Source organism: Nicotiana sylvestris, chromosome 5, assembly GCF_000393655.2.
Source record: "Nicotiana sylvestris chromosome 5, ASM39365v2, whole genome shotgun sequence".
Taxonomy (NCBI): Eukaryota; Viridiplantae; Streptophyta; class Magnoliopsida; order Solanales; family Solanaceae; genus Nicotiana; species Nicotiana sylvestris.
In genome coordinates this window covers 161347166-161373313 of record NC_091061.1, presented here as the reverse complement: position 1 = coordinate 161373313, position 26148 = coordinate 161347166, and the positions used below count along the sequence as shown (strand labels likewise).

Sequence of the window (26148 nt, the reverse complement as noted above, 5' to 3'; positions counted from 1 at the left end):
TGCTATTTCTTTAGATTTTAACACTAAGTCTTATATTTCATTTAATTTATTTATCATTTTGGGATCATATCAATTCATTTGTCTATAAATCACGCAACAAATTTAATTGTACCTTTTTACGGGTAAACAGTTTGGCACCCACCATGGGGATAAGACAGATGTATAATTGAGTTGATCCTTGCGTCTATTACTAACTTGTTTGATTCTTTATTTTATAGCAAAATCGAAAAAATGGCATCTAATGATGTCAACATCATACATAACGTTAAGGCACATGAAATCTGCCTCAACATGAGGACTTAATCAGTGACACCCGCAACAAGGGGACGTAACAACTACGATCCATCGTAGGCAATATACTCGGCATGAGCGAGAGACAATTCCTGATGACGCTGAGGATAAGTACGTTGCGAAACAGTAAAGATCTTGAGAGAGCAGCAAAAGGCCACCATGGGCCATCTCTTAAGGCAAGACCAGGTCATGACAGAACTAAACCAGGCATTGTCAGACACTTCCAACAACACGAATAGAAGAGGCCCAATTTCTTCCGGACCAAATAGCTCAGAGAGTTTATAACAATACCCCTAGGGATGAGGTCGGCTTTGACGGAGCGGGGATCGACAACTGATCTGGTAACGACAACAACAATGATTTCTTCAAAATCGAGCTCATGTGATTCATGAGGAAAATGAATGAGCAGATGGATCAGAACACGAAAGAGTTTCACGCTCGAATGGACCAAATTACGGGCGCGCTACCAGTCTTGAAGGACCACAACCCAAAGAAGTACACCCAATTTCCGTTCAAACTGAGCGCAGTGCCAGAGTTTATTCTGAAATGGTGCAAAATGCCAGATATACCGAAGTATGATGGGACTTCAAGCCCTCAGGATCACATCACAACTAATACAACATCGGCGAAAAGAAACGACTTGGCCCAACATGAGATTGAGTCGGTCCAACTGAAGAAATTTTGAGAAACCCTCACGAAGGGGGCCTTGACATGGTATTCACTTCTACCTGAACATTCAATTAAATCTTTTGAAATGCTCACAGATTCTTTCATCAAGGCCCATGTCGTGGCCAGGAAGGTCCAGGCCCAAAAGGCGGACATATTTTGAATTTTGTAAGGAGAGTCTGAATTGCTATGTGAGTTTGTGATCAGGTTCTAAAAAGAAAGGATGTTGTTATTGGTCTTGTCAGACGAATGGGCAGCTTAGGTATTTACTAAGGGGATGAACTTAAGGAGCTCTGATGCCTCCCGAAAGCTGAAAGAAAGCCTACTCGAGTTCCAAGCAACCACATGGGCAGATGTCCATAACCCTTATGAATCAAAGATAAGGATAGAAGATAACAAGCTCGGGTTCCCGACATCAACCAAAGGTCGGTATCTAGAAAGAACAAGGATAAATCTAAAAATTATTTTGATACGGATCGACAATCTTCTAAGGGACGATTCTTGCCCTACGAGAGGGCCAAGGACGCAGTAGCAAAGGATTCCGATTAGCGAATAGGTTCGCCCCTGATAGTAGAATTGATCGCGGCCGGAACAACAAGTCATTGCAAGACAAAGAGGTAAAGGGCTCTCAGGATTCCACTTATCCAAACCTATCAGAGTATAATTTCAATGTTAGCGTAGTGGAGCTAGTATCGGTAAGGAGAAACATTAAGGAAGCAGGGTTCCCAAGGCCGATCAGATCCGATCCTAGCTAGAGCAATCCTAATTTATAGTGTGAATATCATGGGACTTACGACCACCAAACTAGGGACTATGACATCTGTGAGAAGAGGTGGAAACATTGTTAAAGAACGACCATCTCAGGGAATTCTTAAGCGACCGGGCCAAGAATAATTATGGCTGCAGCCGAGACAAAACAGAACCCACAAATATAGGGGAAGACCCTCATTAACTAACTATCAACATGATTTTCAGGGGGGGACGAGATCAATGTTTTAACCTTCTTGGCAGCCAAGAAGACCAAGTTATCAATGACTCATAGCAAGAGATTTCGGGAAGTCATCAAAGATGACATCACCTTTACATAAGAAGATGTCGACGGACTTCTTCTGCCGCACAATGATGCCCTGGTAATTTCTCTTAATGTACTAGATTTTATGATTAAATATGCTTTGGTTGAACCGAGAAGTTCAACCAACATCATTCAATAGAGAGTGATGGAATAAGCCAAGCTGACCGGAAGCATCATCCCGTCAATGGAGCTCCTTGTCGGGTTCAACTTAGCTAGTGTAACAACCCGGGGAAGATCTTGCTTCCCACAAATACTGAAGGGGTTACAAAAACCACCTTATTTGAAGAGGTGGAGGGCAACATGGGCTTCAACATTATTCTTGGCAGACCATGGTTTCATGAGATGAAGGTCATACCATCAACATATCAGCAATTGATAAAATTCCCGACTCCGGAGAGAATTGAACAAATAAGAGGAGATCAAATGGAAGCGAGGTAAATAAACACGGCATCAGTTTCCAGCAATGAAGGGAATGAACTCAACACATATCAATTACAGAAACTGACGCCTTCTCCCAAACCAAGCAAAAATGACAAAGGGGATGAGTCATCGAAATCCCACCAAGTATCAAGATACTTTTAGGTACCCGAAGAAACAGACGCAACCAAGTCCACGGTAGAAGAAATTGAACAAGTGGCTTTGTTCGAAAATTTTTGGTGAGAAAATTTCACTTGGGAATAGGACTCAACCCCGAGCTTAGGTCAGGATTTATTGATTTTCATAAAACTAGCATTGTTTGTTTCGCATGGTCGCACGCTGATATGACAGGTATCCCAATAGAGGTGGTCGTGCACAAGCTAAGCCTGGACCCAAGCATCCCATCGGTAAGGCAGAAAAAATGCCCAATAGCCGAGGTCAGAAATAAGTTTGTTAAAGAAGAGGTAACTCGGTTACTTGACATCAATTCAATCCGGGAGGTTAAGTATCCCTACTGTCTAGATAATATAGTTGTAGTTCCAAAAAAGAATAACAAATTTTGAATGTTCGTAGATTATAAAGACTTGAATGAGGCGTGCCTAAATACTCTTTTCCATTGCCAAACATTGATCAAATAATTTATGCAATGGACGGGCACGAGTTGATGAGTTTCCTTGATGCCTATTCTGGGGTACAATCAAATTAAGATGAACCCGGAGGATCAGGAAAAGACTTCGTTCATAACGAATTTAGGCACATATTGTTACAATGGGATGCCTTTTGGGCTTAAAAACATCAGAGCCACTTACCAGAGGCTCGTGAACAAGATGTTCGAAAAATAAATAGGTAAAATAATGGAAGTATACATAGATGATATGTTGGCCAAGTCATTGAACGCAGGTGACCATTTAAAACACCTCCAGGAAACCTTCTATATCCTAAGGAAGCACAACATGAAGCTCAACCTCGAAAAATGCGCATTCGGAGTTAGCTCCGGTAAATTCTTGGGTTTTCTGGTGTCATAAAGAGGAATCGAGGTAAATCGCGATACGATCAAAGCCATCGAGGACATTCCAGACCAGTTGACAAGCGTGAAAGAAGTCCAAATGCTAACCGAAAGATTGGCCGCTCTAAGCAGGTTCATCACTTGGTCTTCAGAAAAATGTCATCACTTTTTTCTCATTTCTGAAGAAGAAAAACAACTTTGAATGGACTCTAGAATGCCAACAGGCCTTAAAAGACCTGAAATGTTATCTATCAATCCCTCCGCTACTATCAAAATCGGAAGAAGGCGAACAGATATAGATATACTTAGCGGTCTCAGAGGTAGAGGTAAGTGTCGTTCTACTCCGGGAGGATGCAGGTACACATTCTCCTATCTATTATGTTAGCAAAATTTTGTCAGGAGCAAAACTCATTATCTGTACCTCGAAAAACTAGTCTTAGCTCTCATAGTCTCCCCCGAAAGCTTAGGCCTTACTTTCAGTGCCACCCAATAGTCGTGGTGATAACCTTTCCCCTGTGAAATATCCTTCACAACCTTGAGTTGTCGGGTCGGCTGGCCAAATAGGCAGTCGAAATTAGTGAATTTGATATTGCGTATAAGCCTAGGACTGCGATCAAGTCACTGTTTTTGTTGACTTTGTGGTCGATTTCAGTCTTGGGTTACTGCCTCTAGCTGCAAAAGAGGCGGTGATGGTGTCGGAAACAACATCAGGAGTTTGGACCTTGTTCATGGATGGAGCTTCCAATGTGAAAGGGTCCGGGCTTGGGGTGGTCCTAATCACGTCTTCGGAAGAAACCTCGAGGCAGGCCATAAAAACTGTTCCTTTAACTAACAATGAAGCCGAGTATGAGGCATTGATTGCAGGACTCGTATTGGCCCGAGAACCTGACTCCAAGGTCATAGAAATCAAATTTGATTCGTAGCTGTTGGTAAACCAAGTCTACATGATCTTTGACACAAAAGAGGAACGCATGCAGCAGTATGTGATTAAAGTTCAAACTGTGCTCGCACGATTCAAGGAGTGGTTGATCACCCACAGCCCGAGAGAAGAAAATGTAGAAGCAGATGCATTGGCCAATTTGGGATCGTCCACGGAGATGAAGGGATCATATTCCGGAACCGTTATTAAACTTATACATTTGGTACTGGATGTAGACAGTTATTTTGAAGTAAACACAACGAACTTAGTCTGGGATTGGAGGAATGAGTTCATTGATTACCTTCAGCACGACAAGCTACCCGAAGATCCGAAGGCCCGGGCGTTCCGCAGTAAAGTGGCTCGTTACAGCCTCTAGAGGGAAGTTATATAGAAGGTCATTCCAAGGCCTGTTGGCCCAATGTTTAGGAGCCTTGGAGGTAGACTACATCATGAGAGAGGTTCACGAAGGAATTTGCGGGAATCATTCTTTTGCAGATTCATTGATACTGAAATTAGTTAGGGCAGGATACTAGTGGGCCCAGATAGAACAAGACGCAAAGGCATTCGTTCAGAAATACGACAATTGCGAATGCATACATAGTTGGTGCACCAACCGGCAGAACTCTTTCATTTGGTACTATCCTCATGACCATTCATGAAATGGGGGATAGATATAGTCGGGTCGCTGACGCCAGGTCCTTGAAAGGTAAGATTTCTTTTAATTTTAACTTATTACTTCACTAAATAGGTTGAAACGGGTCCTTATAAAAAGATCGGTGAGCGCGAAGTGGTCGATTTCCTGTGGGAAATTATTATTCGCCGATTCGGAATACCGAAGGAGATTTCCTGCAACAATGGACCATAGTTCATAGGTTCCAAAGTCACAAAATTTCTTGAAGACCTGAAAATTAAAAGAATCACATCTTCACCACACCATTCGAGCGCGAATGGGAGGCGGAATCAACCAATAAGATGATTATTCAAAACCTCAAAAAGAGGTTGGAAGAAGCCAAGGGAAAGTGGCCCGAAGAGTTACCGGGAGTGCTATGGGCATACCAGGCGATGGCCAAGTCGAGCACGGGGGAGAAACTTTTCTCTCTCGTATACGGTGTAGAAGCTCTGATCCTAGTGGAAGTAGGAAAACTTCCCTTATGGTACTTTCGGGCGGACGAAGAAGCAAATAATGAGGCATTGCTGGTCAAATTAGACCTTCTTGACGAACGCAGGGACTTGGCGCATATAAGAATGGTGACTCACAAACAATGGATGGAAAGATACTATAACCGAATGGCCAATCTCTGTTATTTTAAAGGGGAAAACTTGGTTTTGAGGAAATTAACTCTGAACACCCGAGATCTCAAAGCTGGAAAGCTGGGTCCGACATGGGAAGGCCCTTAGTGGGTTTCAGTTGTCATCGGAAAGGGATCGTACGAATTTAAGAGTCAAGATAGAGTCAAATTGCCGAGCAACTGGAATATGGCTCACCTCAAAGGTATTACTATTAATGGATCATGCTTATACTGAAAGTATTTGCACTTATTTTCCCATTGACCAGTTTTTGTCCGAATTGGGTTTTTTTGGCAAGATTTTTAATGAGGCAGCAATGGAAAGTATATTACGAAAGGAGCAGCATCAACAAAGTTAAGACATTTAAATGACAAGGCACTAAAATAACAAGCCACCAAGGGATGGTTAGATAATATTTGGCTCGATGGAAAAGTTCCTAGCGGGAAACGAAGCTTGCCATCGAACCAAATATTATCCAACCGTTCACAAGAGTTTTTCCTTAAAGGAGCAAGATTTCTAATGTTCCAATTTGCATTCTTCGCATTCGAACACTGGGGAAATATTCTGAGAATACGGTAACTTGATTTCCATGAAAACTAGGATTCTGAAACCCGGGAACAACAATATCTCATTGGGAAACAAGTTGTGCAAATTAGCCACATGTATTGACAATTTCTTTTCTTTCAACAAATGAATGCTTATGTACTTTTGAAGATAGAAGGAATAAAATGAAGTCCTTTTATTTTTATCTTGTTTCTTGTCCAAATAATGAATTGATTTTATCATTTGAAAGTTAACTAAAAACTTTAAATGCTAGTGTCAGAATGAACAGGAGACGTCCTCTTCAAAAATAACATAAACATAAGAGGTCCCTCTATTATGAAACCTTCATAGTAAAGGGTTGGTTCCAGAAGAGTTTATGCCCGGAACCAAAAAGCTATCGGAAGAAAACACACCCAAAGCTTACTTAATTAGATACAAAAGGAATGCACTTTGTGCAATACATAAACAAAAGATTCTTTTTATTTATAAAACATGCCAAGTGGCATGAATACAAAGATACAAAAGAAGACAACAAAAGAAAAGAAAGAAAAAAGGCTAAACTGCATCGCCACCGGAACTCGAGGGAAGAAAGGCATCTACGCCCCCGAGAGAAGTAGGCGGATCTGCCTCGTCGCAGGGTCTTGGCCTTCATCATCATTCTCTTTAAGTTCCTCTCCAGTTCCAAAAAACTCGAAACTGGGACTAGAAGAGTTAGTTGCCTCAGTCTGAGCCAGGAGGCGTTCTCGAGCAGTTAACTCCAGCGTTGGGCCTTGGCGATCTCATCGTCGATATCAATAACATCCGCTTTGGACTCTTCCAAGGTTTTCCTCCTCATGTGGTACATAGAGTATGTTTTTTCAATAATGAGGGAATCCCCTTGGTGCTAAATTTTTTCTTTGAGCTTATCAATCTCGGTCGAAAGTCCATCCTGCTCGGATCTCATGGAACTAAGGCTAAGATCAAGACCACGTATTGTAGTTATATGAACCTTATCTTGATCCATGATCTTCTTATACCTATCTTTCATCCGGCTCCGCTTCTCCTCGGCAGAAGCAGCCTCTTTAGCTTTGGAGTTCAAAGCTCCCTATAAATTATTTGCTCGTTCAGTGGAGGCAGACTCGCGCTCGGTAGCAGCGAAAGTGGCATCTTGAGATTCAGCCCACCTAGCCTTTGCATCCTAAAGTTATGCATGTAGTTGCGTGGATTCTTGGCTATGAGCTATCATCTCTTGCTCATTGTGTTGCAAATGGGCCCCAAGCTCGGTCGCTTCATCAGCTTTCGCCTCTAGCATCGGGAGACGTGCGACGAGTTGATTCCTATCGGCCAACAGTTGATCTCGCTTGGACATAAGTCCCTATTTGTCAAGGATCAATCTCTGAAGGCCCTTAGAAACGAGGAGGTTGGCTTGTAAAACAAATATCGAAGTCAGAAACCCTGTTGTAATAGGAACAGGAAAAAAAAGTAGTAGAAAGAACAATTACAATACCGATGTTGTATTGTTCATGGTGTTATTTAACATGCACTCCTTGAAAGAGAGTTATTTTCTTCTTATCTTTCTCTAAAGACAGCAGCTTCAGGTAATTGGTGAGCTCCACCGGCTGGACAGTAGGTGGTACTCCTTTGAGACCAAGAGAGAGACTCTCCTCCTCCCCTGTGGATCTGCAGAAGGGGTGAATAGTTGTGCCCCAAATTCCCGTGGTCAGGGGATTGGGTAGGAGGTAAATCCTCCTCTCAAGTGTCTGCGGCCAATGGTGGAGATGTAGCAGTTGCTGGTGATGAAGGCACGACCGGTGTGGAAGGAGATAAAGCTGATGGTATTGTAGGTTGAGAAGCAGATGTGGCAGTGTCAAGGTTATTTGTTGGTTGCTCACCAACCGAAGGCAGAAGAGGCTCGATATTTGACCTTATAGTACCGGAAGCAGTAATTGGGACTGGAAAGGGAGAATCAGCATTCTCCACCAACTCCATTTCTTCCCAGAGCTCGCCCTCGGTTGGGGTTCTAAGCTTTCCGGATTGAGCGTTCTATTGAGCTGATGAAGATCGTTGTCTCCTTTGAAGGGAAGCTTCTTCATCACTAGAATCCCCATCATTGTCAATAACCACAATGGTTGCGGATGGATCGGGCATGGTTTTCTTTATTTTCTATTTTTTACCCTCGGTCGAGGAAGAACCCCACCTTTTTGGTTACTTGTTCTATAGCCCGGGACTCCGAGATAAAGTAGCTACATCAGAAGCAGACCCGAGGGCACCGGTCCGGGTGAGAGTATCCTGCAACAACCTCGTAATGTCTTCGGGATTGGTCCAATCATCTTCCTTAAGGCAGGAAAAAGAACCTTGCGAAAGCCCGGAATCAAACAAAAAGCTTAGGTTAACAGTTTTTCTTATGTACAAAGAGGGAATGAAGAAAGAGTCACTTTACCGTGGTTCTAGGCCTTCCACCCCATATTTGAGAGCAAACTCCTTCCACCAATGGGTCTCTGGCATAGTGATTGTCACACCCCTTTTCTACCCCCGAGAGAATAAGATATGTGTTAAGGATTGTGGGTTAAAGGGTTTTTCCAATTAAAGTGACAATTTTGAAATAGGGATTATTTTATTGTTCAGAGTCGCCACTTGGAATTGGTTTTCGGTGTTCCAAGTCACATTTTATTTAAATCCCTAATAAAAGGAAAGTTGACTCTATTTTTATCGGTCCGCGAAAACAAAGTTTGGGTAAAGAATTCTGTTGACCGGGGAGAAGGTGCAAGGCATTCCCCGAGTTCTATGGTTCTAACACGGTTGCTTTATTGACTTAAAATTTGGCTTATATTAATTTTGGACAAATTATGATTTATGCGATTTTCAAGCTTTACCTATCTGCTTTTATCTCTTGGTTATTAGAAAAATTAAAGAATACTTTTTTTTCATCGGGTGTCGGAATCTCTTTGAGTCGCGACTAATACCAGGGGTGCACAGGCCCTCGGCAAGGAGTTTCCCGCAAGTGCACCACGGTTAAATCAGGTTTTACCCAGTCCGATGGCCCTCAGAAATTAAAAAATATTTTGAATGATAAGATTCATGACCATACTACGCAAGCGAATGTGTGATCGATGAAATTTATTATTTAGTCATAACAGTGCTACGCAAGCGAATCCGCAGTCATGACAAATAATTATTAGTACGTTATTTACTTTTGAAAAATCACTACAATTGTGCTTTTGAGGAAAAATTAGCTTTTGGAAATTTATTAAATGTCTCTACCGCGCTACGCAAGAGAATTCGCGATTTTTAGCAAAGGATTAACTAAATTAAAAATTGACTAAAACTAATGGATGTGGCATGAGATTGTTGAATTAATTTATTGAATGTTAAACCTCACGTTACGCAAGCGATTCCATGAAATTCAAGCACGCCTACTAATTTCCTAGCGCTTAAATTAATTATAAAAGAAACTAAATTATATGTTATTTAGTGAAATAAAATAAATTGACTTTTTATTGAGTCATTTCGATTAAATGAAAAAATATAAAAGTTGCGTCAGCTTGTTATTTTAAAGAATGGGCAACCTTCTTACCAAAAATGGACCGATTTTTATTAGTGTTGGCAACTTTAAAAGGGAATGAGCCAGCTATTTGGGTATTTGAACTGCTGGCCCGTTTTGGGCCACTTTGGCCATTGGGCCAGCCTTTGACTTAAAAAATAATGAGTCAGCTATGTTATTAACTAAAACAAATGGATCAGCTGCTGGATTTTATTGGTGTTGGGCCACTAGAAATTATTTAGCTTGAAAATGATTTCTTGCACCAAAACCTAAAACCCATACTGCTAACAATCCAAAACCTTATCTTTCTAAACTTAAACATTTGTTTTTACTAAGACAAATTAAGACATAAAAAAGAAAGATACCTTTTTAGTTTACCGTATAAATATTTAGAAAGCACATGTAAAAACTTAATTTGATAACTTACTATCCAACAGGAATTCCTTAAAATATATATAGAAGAGCATTCTTTTTAAACGAGCTTAATTTTACTACCAAATTCACTCTTAACATGAATATTAACTCCACAATGATACACAACTTTTCAAGCTAAAACATGTTTTTAACAACTTTTTAAAAAGATATTAAAACTAAGGAGGAACTTCTAAATATCCATTCTTATATTTGAACTAAAGAACGAATAAATAAACAAAAAAAATGTGTTATCTACTTAAACACTTTAACATGTATTGGAACTTATTTGCACAAACTCTGCCAATACAAATGAAAATGTAAGGGAACAAAGTTTATGTCAAACTTAAAGGAGAAAAACCATTAAAAGAAAACTAGAGCCAACTAGTACAAATTCATAATCACATAAAAAGAAGAGACTTGGACCAAAGAATTTCAATACAACTGCTCTTAAGCTTAAACTCTACCATACACACATCTTCGACTTAAAAACTCAACATTTATCTAAGCTATCGATTATCGGAGGATTTCAAATGTGTCTTACATTTACTTGCTCCTCAACTGAACTAGGCCATAAATCTATCACCATAGCTTCAATCATGCACAAACTTTTGAGTTTAGGAGTGTTGAAACTTAAAAGAGAAACAGAGAATATATTCATGAAGTTGAACATTCATTCATCCATTTATGAACAAAAGATCAAACACAAATGTAAAGTAACAATAATAACACATCAACACATTCATTGCAATAGCTTTATTCAAATAAAAGCTAAATTAAAGAGTTGGGGAAAAAATACCTAGTTTGCAGAAAATAGAAGAAAAACAGACAGCAGAGCTGGGAACCAGCAAGACGAACTCCAACCAAATGAAACAGCAACCGAACAACAGTCTTTTAAACCCGAAGTGACCCAGAAAACTAAACCAAAAGCTCACCGACTTAGGAAAGGAAGAAAGAACTCACAGACTTTCAGTTTTTCAGCTCACTTTTCGAAGTTTTAGCTGCTAATTTTTCTCAAAGTTTTGTGTTTTCTTTGAGTGTAAGTGTGATGGCTAAGTATGTTAGAGTGTGTCCTCAAGTGTGAAAGAATGGCCTCTTTAAGTAGGAAAAATAAGTCCTTTTTGACAGATTTTGATTCACCAAAAATCTGTCCAAAAGGACTGACTTTTGTGTGCCAAAACAGTCATTTTTTCACCAAATTCTGACACAAAACAGAGCAGTTGCATTTCCAGCATGTTTAAACAGTAAAATACCCAACAAACACGTACTTTAAACTCAAGTTTTCAGCTTTTATCTATTCATGACTGAAATTCAGCTTATACACTCAAACTCCAACCAAATATGAACTAGCAAAGTAGAAACAAGACTCAAAATGCAATTGAATTAAGTATTCAGACAAAATTGATTAGAATGAATTCGATTTGTGCAAACCAACATGGAACAACAACTGAATTTCACAAACTATTGCTTGAAACAGAAATTAAACTAACATCGCTAAACTATCACAATTAATAACAACTAAATATACGACTAACTATATAAACAATTGAAACTAATCTTTTGGTTTTTTCATGAAATTAACATAAAGACTTAGCTATTCGACCGACTAGGTCGAAAAACTAAAAATTCAGACTTAACAACTCTATACAAAATAGTCGACCGACTAGGTCGAAGAATAAAAAATCAGAACTAACGGACAAACAAATATAGTCGAACGGCTTGGTCGAAGAACTGAAAGTTCAAGCTTAATCAAATCCACACAAAATAGTTGACCGGCTAGGTCGAAGAACCAAAAATCAGAACTAAAAGACAATAACGAACTACTCGACCGGCTAGGCCAAAGAACTGAAATTCACTTTCACAAAGTAAAATGTAATTAAAACTTATACTTATTGCACATAAATAACAGAAACATTAGGGGAAATTAAACTTTAGAACTAACACTAAAACAAAACAAAAAATCAGAAAAGATAAAAATAAGAAAAGGAAATTGATGTTTTACTATACAGAGGGATTCAATGCCAAATCGAGCAAAGAGACGGATACCAAGGATGACGCCGTGACTGCCCGACCTTGAACAGGCGTTTCTTTCTAGCACATGCCAAAACCAATGAGTTCTAGCGTTGTGCTAGAGAGAAACGAGCATTTTTTGTCGGCGATAATCTAAAACTAAAGGACCACTAATGGTCTTGGGTGGTCGAGGCAGTGGCGAGCAGTGGTGTGACGCGCTGCAATGGTCGGACGTCGGGCAGTGGGGTGGTCGGACGGCAGCTTCGCTAGAGATCGGGTCAAAACGAATATAAAATGATAGCCCCCGCCGAGCTCTATCTATGTATTTAAAAATTATGTTTAAAGGTTGGCTCAATCTCCACGAATTTGTCAAAAAGTTGCGGCTAGGGTTTTGATTTAGGATAGATTCGTGGAATTTGGTTGGGATTCGGAGGATTTGAGGCTTGAATTCATGGAGAGGAGGAAGAGACGAAGAGGGGGTGAAATTTTGGTGGTGTTTGGAGCACCACCGGCGGCGACTCACGGTGGTGGAAGTGGAGGAGGGCGGCGGCGGCTTGAGAAGAGAGAGGTGTCTCTAGGGTTTGGGTTCTTAGAGAAATGGCAAAAGAAATCAGATTTTAGAAGGATTTTATATCTCAAAGGGGCACAAAGGAGGGCCATTGGATCAAAGATCATGGAAGGCTTAGATTTGATCTTGAATACTTAACCAAAACGATATAGTTTCAAGACAAACCTATGTCGTTTTGTAGCTCTTTCTTGGTCAACCACTTCATGGACCGGGTATGGCCGAAATGGGCTCAAATTTTTGGGCCAATTTGGCTCAATTTTAATTAAAATACACTAGTCCAATCCCCACCCCATTTATCAAACCATTAATCAACTCTTAAAACCTGTACATACACAAATAAGAGCAAACACACACACACACACACATGCACACACACACACACACACACACACACATATATATATATATATATATATATATATATATAAATAAGGCAAAAATTAGGCATTTACAGCTGCCCCTCTTTGCTCGAGAACATGAAGAGTTTTCGTGCAAAGACAAATAAATGTCATGGATAATTTTTTCTCACATTCACTCTAATGGAAGCATTTTGAAAAAGGTGGTGACCGAACCTTGCTTCTGAGGTTGCCTACATATCCTTGGCTATAAAGGAATCAGGTCAGTGTAGTTCTAGGAAATTTTTGGTAGTTGGTACTACCAGACACTGGAGTTAAGACTGTTGCTACTGTTGTTGTTGCTGTTACTATTACTCGCTTCTTACATCAAAAGAAAAAGAGGAGAGCAGTACATATGCCTGCAAACTAAGAGTACAAAATTCCTATCTATAGGTCTTCTGGAGTCAAATCTTGATTTGACCTGCTCGTTTGTGTTGACCTTAGATTGGATCTTGATGCCTTTTTGAAGAAAAGATTATGGCTCATTCTCGACTGCTTGATTTCCTGGTCAGAACTTGAGAAGATGATCTTGAGACGCCGAGTTGTTAACACCTCATCGAAACTAACTCCAATTGTCTTATGATCAACAATCTTCTTTCTTCTGATGAGAACTGAAATTGCAAGCTTTAATCGTCACTTGTGCTATACGGCAGAGCCTGTAAAACCATCAAAGACAAACAAAAACGAACAAAATTTTTCTGCCCCAGTCTTGCACTTGGAAAATTTTGTAAGTTATTAGAGAAATTTGTAAATTATCTAATTTATTGAAAAGGCAGACAGAAACAGTAGTATAAACTAGCTAACAGAGATAAAATTTGGTAACGAATGATTGTGTAACCAGGGATCGGTACCATGTACTACTGAAAGGAAATGTAACCAGAGGCTGGTACCATATCTTACTGGAAGGAAATAGAATCAGGTGTTAGTACCATGTATTATTAATAAAGTGTTGAATCCCTCTAGGTGAAAAGGTTCTACCTGAGTTAAGCTATGAAAACAACCAGAGCGAAGAGTACTTCTACCCGATAATATGAGCTGGATCCCTCTAGGCAAAAAGATTCTACCGGAGTTAAGCTACGTAAAACAACCTGAGCAAAGTGTATTTCTACCCGGAACTATGAGTTAGATCCCCCTAGGCGAAATGGTTCTACCTGAGTTAAGCTATATTAAACAATCTGAGTGAAGTGTACTTTTACCCAAAACTATGTGCTGGATCCCCCTAGGCGAAACGGTTCTACCTGAGTTAAGCTGCGTAAAACATCCTGAGCGAAGATTACTTCTACCCGGAACATGAGTTGGATCCCCCTAGGCGAAAGGATTCTACCTGAGTTAAGCTGCATAAAACAACCTGAGCGAAGAGTACTTCTACCTGGAACTATGAGCTGGATCCCTCTAGGCGAAACGGTTCTATCTAAGTTAAGCTATGTAAAATAGCCTGAGCGAAGACTACTTCTACCCGGAACTATGAGCTGGATCCCCCTAGGCGAAATGATTCTACCTGAGTTAAGCTGCGTGAAACACCCTGAGCGAAGAGTACTTCTACCTGGAACTATGAGCTGGATCCCCCTAGGAGAAAGGATTCTACCTGAGTTAAGCTGTGTAAAACACCCCGAATGAAGAGTACTTCTACTCGGAACTATGAGCTGGATCCCCCTAGGCAAAAGGATTCTACTTGAGTTAAGCTGCATAAAACACCCTGAGCGAAGAGTACTTCTACCCGGAACTATGAGCTGGATCCCCCTATGTGAAAGGATTTTACCTGAGTTAAGCTGCGTAAAACACCCAGAGCGAAGAGTACTTCTACCCGAAACTATGAGCTGGATCCCCCTAGGCGAAAGGATTCTACCTGAGTTAAGCTGCGTAAAACACCCTGAGCGAAGGTACTTCTACCCGGAACTATGAGCTGGACCCCCCTAGGCGAAAGGATTCTACCTGAGTTAAGCTATGTAACTGGGAGGTGTGAACAATAGTGATGCATGCTGAAAATAAAAGAAAATGGAGATTTTAAGGAGCTTACGTTTGGTGACATTCGTTCTTTCAGAATCGCCATTCTACAGTGCTTTGTTCCTGCTTCAAACAAAGAAAATTTGTGAGTTTTCAAAGTGATTGGTTTGTGGCCTTGATGCCCTGAGTAATTTGATTCACGGCCACTGCTATCGAATAAATGATTCTGTTAGTGTGGTACAGAGATGCTCGGCTGCTCTGTATCATTCTCTGGAGACCTTGGCTTTCCAATGTTGCCCCTAACTGTTTCATACCTAGATGTCCATGGTATCGCTACCCTTGTCTCTAAGGTAACACAATTTTTCTTTAAAATCAAACTTAATTGTCTTGCATCCAATTTTTAGTTTGTGGCTGTAGTGCTTATCAACTTTTCTCATGAAACAGGTTTTGCTCATGCGACTTTTCAGTGTCTTTGAAACACTTTGTTTGCCTTATCAAATGAGATCTCAGATGGATTCGTGCCTTTGTCAATGCTATATATTCCCCAAATTCTGCTCGATATTACGAGGAAATTGTAGCTAGTTTTGCAGCCATTTCTTTGCTACGCTTTTGATGCAGGATTAGACCGAAAGGGACTCAAAGAAAAATATGGGTAATAACAGAATAATAATTTAAAGTGAAAAAGAACTGTGCTTAAACAAAAGGTGTCCCTTTCGGGGAAAGGAATATGGAGACTTATCTGGAGGTATGTGCCGACTTCAATGAATCATGACATGAATTTTGGACTGGACGCCTGATCCATCTAAGCTGTCTAATTCTCAAAATCCGTCACAAATGTTCATCTTGAACTTGTCTTGGTTGTGCTCATGCCGAAGAATCAAAGACCCTCATTTGGCTAATAGCGCCTTTTGCAGGTTTTCGCTAATTAACCTCTCTCATTTCTCTACTAATCGTCGCCTTATGGTGCCAATCTAGGTTTTTACCAATAAGACTCTTTCATTTATCTGCTCATCATCGCCTCATAGTGCCCATACAGGTTTTCACTGATAAGACTCTCTCATTTCTTTTTTTTTTCTTTTTTTTTACTAAGATACTGCATAAGGGATGTTACCCAGCGCCTTTGGCATGGGGACTTCAAACATTCTCAAAAAACATCGATCAGAAGTTCTTGAAAGGTAAAAAGGCAAAATGAACCTTGAACTGAATTACAAATTTTGGAACCATTTTTACAGAAAAACTGTGAAATAAAACAAACTTCTGCCCTAGTTTTGGAGTATTGGGAATATGGATTTTTTTAATGGAACCGAACCCAAGGTAAGGCTGCCTACGTATCCTTTCGGAATCAGGTCAGACGTAGTTCAATTACTTTAAGATTTGTTGTTTGACTTTTCTTTTTACAAGTACACAGGTTGCAAAAAGTGAGAAACAAGGAAGACAAATACGACTCAAAAAGATTGACAGAAGGGTGACACCTATTTGGAATAGCAAGCAAATGATAGCCTTCATCACTTCAATCTGAGGAAATTAATGCGTGAAAATTCTACAGTGGGTATATATCATACATAATATCTTTTGACTGTATCTGCGTTAATAGTCATGTCTGGTACCCTCCCTTCTTTATCTACCAAGTGCAAGGCCCCTTTTGGTAACACTTTCTTGATGATGTAGGGTCCTTGCCAGTTCGGGGTGAACTTTCCTTTAGCTTCTGCCTGGTTCGGAAGGATGCGTTTCAAAACCAGATGGCCTACCTCAAACTACCTTGGGTGCACTTTCTTTTTGTAAGCGCGTGTCATTCTTTGCTGATATAACTGGCCGAAACACACTGCTGCTAGCCATTTTTTCATTGATCAACATCAGTTGTTCTAATCGGCTCTTAACCCACTTAGTGTCTTCAATCTCTGATTCCACAATAATGCGGAGAGAGGGAATTTCGACTTCGGCGGGTATTACAGCTTCAGTTCCATATACAAGCAGATACGGAGTTGCACTAACAGATGTGCGAACATTCGTGCGGTATCCCAACTAAGCAAAACGCAACTTTTCATGTCATTGCCTGGAACCTTGGATCATCTTCCTAATAATCTTCTTGATGTTCTTGTTTGCCTCTTCAACGGCTCCATTGGCTTTTGGCCGATAAGGGGTAGAATGGCGATGCATGATTTTAAATTGTTCGCATACCTCCTTCATCTAATGACTATTTAGATTGGTTGCATTATCAGTGATAATGGTCTTCGGGATATCAAAGCGACAGATGATGTTGGAATGAACAAAATCTACCACTGCTTTCTTGGTGACTACTTTGAAAGTGACAGCCTCCACCTACTTGGTGAAGTAATCAATTGCAACTAAAATGAATCTATTCCATTTGAGGCCTTTGGCTAGATTGGCCCAATGACATCCATTCCCCAAGAAACGAAAGGCCAAGGAGAGAACATGGGATGCAACTCCGAAGGAGGCGAGTGAATCAGGTCACCATGAATCTGGCATTGGTGACAGTTGCAAACAAAACTAAAGCAATCTCGCTCCATAGTAAGCCAATAATACCCTGCCAGCAGAATCTTCTTCGCCAAAACGTATCCATTAATGTGAGGTCCGCATACCCCCGAATGCACTTCACTCATGATCTGCTCTGCTTTTGCAGCATCTATGCATCTCAACAAGTTTAAATCTGGGGTCCTCTTGTACAAAATTTCCCCATTCATAAAGAAACCACTGGCGAGCCGCCTTATAGTTCTTTTTTGATCTCCTTTAGCATGCTCTGGATATTCTCTTGTTTTTATGAATCGTTTTATGTCATGATACCACGGTTCACCATCTGGTTCTGTCTCAATTGTATTGCAGTAACCGTGTTGATTCCGAACTTAGATTTCTAGTGGATCAATATGAGTGTTGCCTGGATAAGGGAGCATCGAGGCTAAAGTAGCCAAGGTATCGGCTAGCTCATTGTGAAACCTGGGAATGTACCTAAACTCGATGGATTTGAATCTTTTGCTCAAGTCTTGCACACATTATCTGTATGAAATAATCTTGATGTCCTGAGCCTCCCATTCGCCTTGGACTTGCCGGATAAGCAAGTCAGAATCTCCCATAACCAATAGTTCATGCACATCCAGATCGATGGCCATTTTCAAACCCATGATACAAGCTTCGTATTCTGCCGTATTATTGGTACAGAAAAACCAAAGTCGGGCCATTGTAGGGTAATGATGTCCAATATGTGAGATAAGGATTGCCCCGATCCCAACTCCTTTGATATTGACAGCCCCATCAAAATACATTTTCCATACAGGGTGATCGTTTGGAACCACTTCCTCTATTGAGTTGACCTCTTCATCTGGGAAGTATGTGCTAAGTGGCATGTACTCATCATCAACTGGATTCTCTACCAAATTATCTGCCAAAGCCTGTGCTTTCATCGTGGTGCGAATGACATAGACGATGTCAAACTCTGTGAGAAGGATTTGCCATTTTGCGAGCCTGCCAGTGGGCATTGGCTTTTGGAATATGTACTTCAAAGGATCCATTCTAGATATGAGGTAAGTAGTGTAGGCCAAAAGATAATGTCTCAGCTTCTGAGCGACCCAAGTCAAGGCACAACATGTCCTTTCTAGAAGGGTGTACTTAACCTCATAACTGGTGAACTTCGTGCTCAAATAATAGATTGCTTGTTCCTTTTTGCCTGTTGCATCATGTTGACCCAGAACGCATCCAAAGGAATTATCCATCACCGATAGATATAAAAATAAAGGCCTACCAGGTTCAGGTGGGACCAGTACAGGGGGTTTTGATAGATAATCTTTGATCTTGTCAAAAACTTTTTGGCAATCGTCCGTCCACTTGATAGCGACATCCTTTTTCAGCAACTTAAAGATGGGCTCGCACGTGGTTGTGAGCTGAGCAATGAACCTACTGATGTAGTTCAACCTCCCAAGAAAACTCATGACTTCTTTTTTGTTCTTTGGGGGTGGCAGATTTCGAATGGACTTTATCTTAGATGGATCCAATTCAATGCCTCTCCGGCTGACTATAAAACCGAGGAGTTTCCCAGATGGAACCCCAAATGCACACTTGGATGGATTAAGCTTAAGGTCATACCTTCGAAGCCGTTCGAAGAACTTTTTTAAATCACACACATGATCAGCCTGTTTCTTTGATTTTATGATGACTGTCACACCTCCTTTTTCCGCACCCGAGAGGGCGCAAGGGAGTTTTTCCAATTAAAGGACAATCGGAACGGGATTAGTTTATTTATTTTAGAGTCGCCACTTGGGAGATTTAGGGTGTCCCAAGTCACCAATTTTAATCCCGAATCGAGGAAAATAATGACTCTATATTACAGTCTGCGTACCAGAAATCCGGATAAGGAATTCTGTTAACCCGGGAGAAGGTGTTAGGCATTCCCGAGTTCCGTGGTTCTAGCACGGTCGCTCAACTGTTATATTCGGCTTATTTATCTGATTTTTAATACAATTATGAACCTATGTGCCAATTTTATCTTTTATCCGCTTTTATCGTTCACCGTTATTTTTATAGGACTTGCAACGTCGTGAAAACATATCTCGAACCACGCTACATCAATGCACCCGTGGTTATTGATATATCTCGACTCGGCTGGGATTTGGATTTGGGTCACATAAATGTGCACCCGAGTTTAAGAAGGTAAGGTTTTATTAAAGCGTATCCTAAAGAGACTAACGTGTTGTTATTTAGGGAGGGTTGTGAGATTTGCTAAGCAACCCATCCCGGAAACTAAATGCTCCAACAATATACATTTAACAAGGGCCCCGCATTTGCACGTTGTGTTTATTTTTATCGAGGCTCATCTCGTTCTTATTTTAAAAGGTTATCCTATAGCAACTACGTTTCTTATCGCGTTTGTCCTTATCAATTGAAAACAGTATATAGTCCTAATTAATTAAATGCTTGCAAGCTATTTGTAATGACATTCAGAAAAGCTAAAAAAAATTTCAGAAATGGGGCTGTATATGCAATCAGCCGAACAAACAATTCTGGGCCCAAATCCAGCCCATGCGCGATGGACCAGACCTGGGCCTTCGCCTGTTCTACGCGGGCCTACTTAGTTTGCTTCGATTTGGGCTCGACCTTCATGAGGTCGAGGCCCTGAACTGATTCTTTATTTTGTGAAATGAGTTTATCAGTTTATGGGACAATATGGCAGAAGGAGAAAGAACTTTAACTAAAATGGATAGCTTTCCTATTTGGCCTACATTAGAGAATATACTATACCATCAGACTAAGTTTGAAATACAACTTATTACACTGGGCGTATTCTCACTTAGCAGTATACATACAAAGCTAGCATTCGTTAACCTACATTGATATACTTAGTATGTAGGCTGTTTCTATTGTCCAAACAAAAATGACAATCATTATACAATACATGATGTCTAATGTAACAATTTATGCATAAAAGTCACTCTTCAGGTCTTTTCTTTTGTATTCATGCTCAACTTTCCAATTACATTTGACAGAGTATTAGTCATGTACCTGGTATAGAGAACGAAAAGAAGAAAAGAATGATCAGTTGGGCAGTATGCCACAAACACAGCAGCAGCAGATACACAGCAACAGCACAGCAACAAACCAAACCAAATGTTTTCCACAAACCTCAGACGACCAACAATATTTCCCAGAACAAAGAGGACCAACAAATAGTCGAGTACCAAACCAATGAACCCAGAAAAGAAGGATGAAACAAACAGCAACAACAGAGTATTCAATGCAGCAACACTACCAATTGAATAACCAGAAACAGCTCAACCAATGCAAACCAAGAACTTGGCCAAGACAGCTTGACCAATATGCACTCTTATACAACTTTTCAGGCAGTGTTTGGTTGCAGTGTTTATTGGAAGCTAACTTGTGTTTTTTCAGTTTTCTTTGAACTCACTAGACCTCTCTTTGGACTAAAAAATTTTACAGCCCTTTTTTTTCTCTCTGAAAGCTAAAAGTCCAGCCTCAGACCCATAAACTTCAGCCCCTGTTTTAGTTGTCCAATGGCCTATTTATAGGCCAAATGCACCATTACAGCTGAGCTGCCCTGCCTGCCAATTGGCAGAATGCCCATACCCTTTAAGCCCATCCTAAGCATGCTTGGTGTCAGCTACCTTTATTCCCCACGCCTGGTTTTTGTTTAATCCAGAATTATGGGCTCATTTGTTTATTCATTTTGAGCCCCCATACCCTTGTGTCTTGTTCCCCATTGGTATTAGTTTAATCCTAAGTTAGTACCCTACTTGTCAGCTCACTTAAACTAATTACTTCTGTTCTTTTTAGCACCCCAGATTACCCCTGTCAACCTTGATTATTACTGCCCCTGCCTATTGCAGCATTAGGGCATTTTTTGCACTGATGAAAGCTCGAGCTCAGGACTGCCTAGACTGAACCCTTTTAGTCATTTTTATAATGCCAACAGACCATTTCAAACATTACTAGGTCATCCAGCCAGTGTCCGAGTTTAATTAGTTATGTGACAATCCTAACTCCTTCGATTCATTAGTTATAGAAAACTAATCGACGACATTTATCGAGTCGACTATACTAATTATAGCAGGTAATAATCGATCGCTCACATAAACAATACGTTTAGGGACCTAAAGGGCATCAGACAATTCTATGTTCAATAACTGGGGACCTATATAAGTTTATTCATTTGACGACCAATCTAATCGAACAGGTTCATCACAGAGTACATTCAGAATACAAATAGAAGACAAACGACCAAATAAAAGGTCTTTAACAGAGATGAAAGAAATCTGGATGAAAAATAACAAAATAACAAACAAACACAAAGAGATATGCTGACAACTTATTTGGAAATAAAACAAAAGAACGGAAAACTTACCAAAACGTTTAAACCAAACAGACCCAAATCAAACTCGACTTCGAACTTTTGAGGCCGAACAAACTTTAGTCAGGGTGTTCTCACATGAGAACACCTTGACTAAGGTCTATTAGACCTCAAACCTATGTCAAAACTGGCCGGGTTCCCCAGGTGCATGTGTTTCCAGTTCTGGATTTCCAGATCTGGATTTTTAGGAGTTGTGGGTAGATTCGGACCAAACCAAGTTTGGTTTGGTCACTAGGAAGGTCAGGGGGGTGTCTGGTATGAAGATGGGGTGGTTTGGTGTAGATCGAGTTTTGTCTCGAATCTTCAAATCCAGATTCGAGACGATAGGAGATGATTCGAGGTTCGTGGTTAGTGGATTCGTGTTCAGGGGAGTGAGGGGGTCTTAGGGTGTTCAGGGGGTGGTCACCGGCGTTCGTGCCGCCGGCTTTAATGGCGAAGGAGACTAGGGCGGCTGCTAGGGTTTGGGGGTTTCAGGGTTCAGGGAAGGAGACGAGTGAGGGGTGGGGTTCGGATAGGGGGCGTGGGGTGTAAGGGAAGGTTTATATATGGTGAGGTTGATCGGATCTGAGCCGTTAGATCAGATGATCTCAACGGCTTAGATCTGATGTTGAGAAATGGGACGGGGTCGTTTTGTAGTTAAACGGGGTCGTTTGGTTTAAGTGGGGGATTGGATCGGATTGGTTATTGGGTCGGGTTTGAACACGGGTTGCTGAAAATGATCCTGGACCGTTGGATTGGATTGATTGGAACGGCTGAGATGGATTGGCCTGAAACGGTGTCGTTTCAGGAGGTGTCTGGGCAACCGGATTTGGACTGGGCCTGCGTGCTGGTTGGGCCAGTTATTTTGTTTAATTTTTGGCCCAAACCGATTTCCTTCTCTTTTGTTTTTCTAATTTCATTTTTTTCTTTTAAAACAAAAATAAAAATAATAAATAACAAAATAACGAAATTAAAACTAAACAACAATGCAACATTTTAACACAATTATCACAAAAATTATTTAAGTAAGTTAACTAAAAGCCTAGAACGAGCGATGCACACATATATATATATATTTTGAATTTTCTTTTACTGACCGAATTATGGTTTAATCATCCTAACATGCATATTTTGTATTTTTGTTTGTTAATGATTAAATGCAAAAATGGACAGACTCACAAACGATTAACAAAACATGTCACGGAAAGACCGAAAAATTGTACAGCGAAGCCCTTTGCCGCTATTTTTATTTTCTTTTGGAGCAATTGTCCGTGAAGCAAAAATCACGTGCTTACAGCTGCCCCTCTTTGCACGAAGACACGAAGGGTTTTCGCGCAAAGATAAAGCGAGCGATTTTTGCCCGTCCGAATACTCCGTGGGAAGCATTTTCTGAAAAAGATTTGACCGAACCTTTGCTTCAGGGGTTTCCTACATATCCTGGGCTGAACAGGAATCAGGTCAATGTAGTTCGGGAAATTTTTGGTAGCTGGGACTACCGTGTGACTGTAGTGTTTGCTGTTGTTGTGCGCTGCTGTATGCTGCTGTAGGATGCTACTGCTCAACCGATCTCCCTATTACATTGCTCTAAAAGGAAAACAAGAAGCTAAGCTAAACTGAGGATCCTGAAATCTCATCCATCTTCAACTTGTTCTTGCTGCCTTGCTTTCTTGTCGGCTAACGCTTTCCTCTGACGCCTTTATTTTGTGAACTTGGAGATGATGCCGGTCCTTCACCTTTTCTGAATGTCAGTTCTCATCACTTTGCTTGATCTGCTGGGGATACGACTTTCTTCTTTAAATCTTCCAATGGTTTCTTCAGTGGCATGGCTTTTCATCGGAATTGTTATACTGGGCATGCTACAACGTTCCCAAACTACTTCTTTTGAGACGCGTTCCTTTTTCCTTTTGAATTGCGCGCTTGCCTCTGCAGTTGTCTGCTTCTTGGTGCTGGGGATTTCATTGTTTCCCGTTTGGGGATCTCTGTTGTACCCTTCCGTCTTCAGGTGGGGTGACTGATTCCAAAATCTAGAGCTGAATGTATTCCCGCATTATACTGGTGGGCGACCTAGAACTTAAGAGTATTCCCGCATTATACTGGTGGGCGACCTAGAACTTAAAAGTATTCCCGCATTATACTGGTGGGCGACCTAGAACTTAAAAGTATTCCCGCATTATACTGGTGGGCGACCTAGAACTTAAAAGTATTCCCGCATTATACTGGTGGGCGACCTAGAACTTAAATGTATTCCCGCATTATACTGGTGGGCGACCTAGAACTTAAAAGTATTCCCGCATTATACTGGTGGGCGACCTAGAACTTAAAAGTATTCCCGCATTATACTGGTGGGCGACCTAGAACTTAAATGTATTCCCGCATTATACTGGTGGGCGACCTAGAACTTAAAAGTATTCCCGCATTATACTGGTGGGCGACCTAGAACTTAAAAGTATTCCCGCATTATACTGGTGGGCGACCTAGAACTTAAAAGTATTCCCGCATTATACTGGTGGGCGACCTAGAACTTAAAAGTATTCCCGCATTATACTGGTGGGCGACCTAGAACTTAAAAGTATTCCCGCATTATACTGGTGGGCGACCTAGAACTTAAAAGTATTCCCGCATTATACTGGTGGGCGACCTAGAACTTAAAAGTATTCCCGCATTATACTGGTGGGCGACCTAGAACTTAAAAGTATTCCCGCATTATACTGGTGGGCGACCTAGAACTTAAATGTATTCCCGCATTATACTGGTGGGCGACCTAGAACTTAAAAGTATTCCCGCATTATACTGGTGGGCGACCTAGAACTTAAAAGTATTCCCGCATTATACTGGTGGGCGACCTAGAACTTAAAAGTATTCCCGCATTATACTGGTGGGCGACCTAGAACTTAAAAGTATTCCCGCATTATACTGGTGGGCGACCTAGAACTTAAAAGTATTCCCGCATTATACTGGTGGGCGACCTAGAACTTAAAAGTATTCCCGCATTATACTGGTAGGCGACCTAGAACTTAAAAGTATTCCCGCATTATACTGGTGGGCGACCTAGAACTTAAATGTATTCCCGCATTATACTGGTGGGCGACCTAGAACTTAAAAGTATTCCCGCATTATACTGGTGGGCGACCTAGAACTTAAAAGTATTCCCGCATTATACTGGTGGGCGACCTAGAACTTAAAAGTATTCCCGCATTATACTGGTGGGCGACCTAGAACTTAAAGGTATTCCCGCATTATACTGGTGGGCGACCTAGAACTTAAAAGTATTCCCGCATTATACTGGTGGGCGACCTAGAACTTAAAAGTATTCCCGCATTATACTGGTGGGCGACCTAGAACTTAAAAGTATTCCCGCATTATACTGGTGGGCGACCTAGAACTTAAAAGTATTCCCGCATTATACTGGTGGGCGACCTAGAACTTAAAAGTATTCCCGCATTATACTGGTGGGCGACCTAGAACTTAAAAGTATTCCCGCATTATACTGGTGGGCGACCTAGAACTTAAATGTATTCCCGCATTATACTGGTGGGCGACCTAGAACTTAAAAGTATTCCCGCATTATACTGGTGGGCGACCTAGAACTTAAATGTATTAAAATTGCTTCCTCGTTCTTCCGAGAAAATTTTCGACAACCGGCAGAAAATTTTCTGCCCCGGTCTTGGTGACTCCCTTGGCGTTGCTGTTCTCGTCAATCCTTTGCTTTCCTGCAGCAGACAGAAGGATTTAATTAGTTTTTATCGTGGTGGTAGAGGGTGCCTTTCTGGCGGATGGTCTTCCTTTCTTCCCCTTTTCTTGCTCTTTGTCCCCATAATTGGTTGGCGGGCAAAGTTGCCTGTTGGGGGTCTCTCGCCTGCTGGGGATCGGTTTTCAATTTATCCCCTTTTCTTCTTTCTCTTTAAACACATGATGTGGGGGTCTGCTTCTAACTCCCGAAACCACTCCCTTTTGGAGCTTACTTCTTCCAAAATTTCCGGGCACAATCCCTGCATTGCCTGGGACCGGCCTTTACGACTGTTTGTATCATCCGGCATTTGGATGAATTCTCCTTTGGTTTCTGGTAGTAAGCTTTGAAAAATCCTTTCAAGACACATTTTAGGAAAAGAAATAAAGATATGGAAAAAAGAAAAACTTTCTGAACCAATATTTTTGTGGGAGGAGACAATCCAAAGAACTTATCTGGAGGACACAATTGGTCCCCGTGATCATGACGTGCACCATAGATTCCCGACCCAGTCTATTTGTA

General features: G+C 40.9%; 1 protein-coding gene across 1 annotated transcript; it reads right to left on the bottom strand.

Moving 5' to 3' along the window:
* Positions 1 to 18057: 18057 nt before the first annotated feature.
* On the bottom strand, positions 18058 to 18540 carry LOC138869577 (uncharacterized). Its single transcript, XM_070147207.1, has one exon. The coding sequence runs from the start codon at positions 18538 to 18540 to the stop codon at positions 18058 to 18060; it is 483 nt and encodes a 160-aa protein (XP_070003308.1).
* Positions 18541 to 26148: the final 7608 nt, after the last annotated feature.

Bases quoted from the DNA above. Each gene is read 5' to 3' on its own strand.
- LOC138869577 (XM_070147207.1), bottom strand. From the start codon at position 18,540: ATGCCCACTGGCAGGCTCGCAAAATGGCAAATCCTTCTCACAGAGTTT.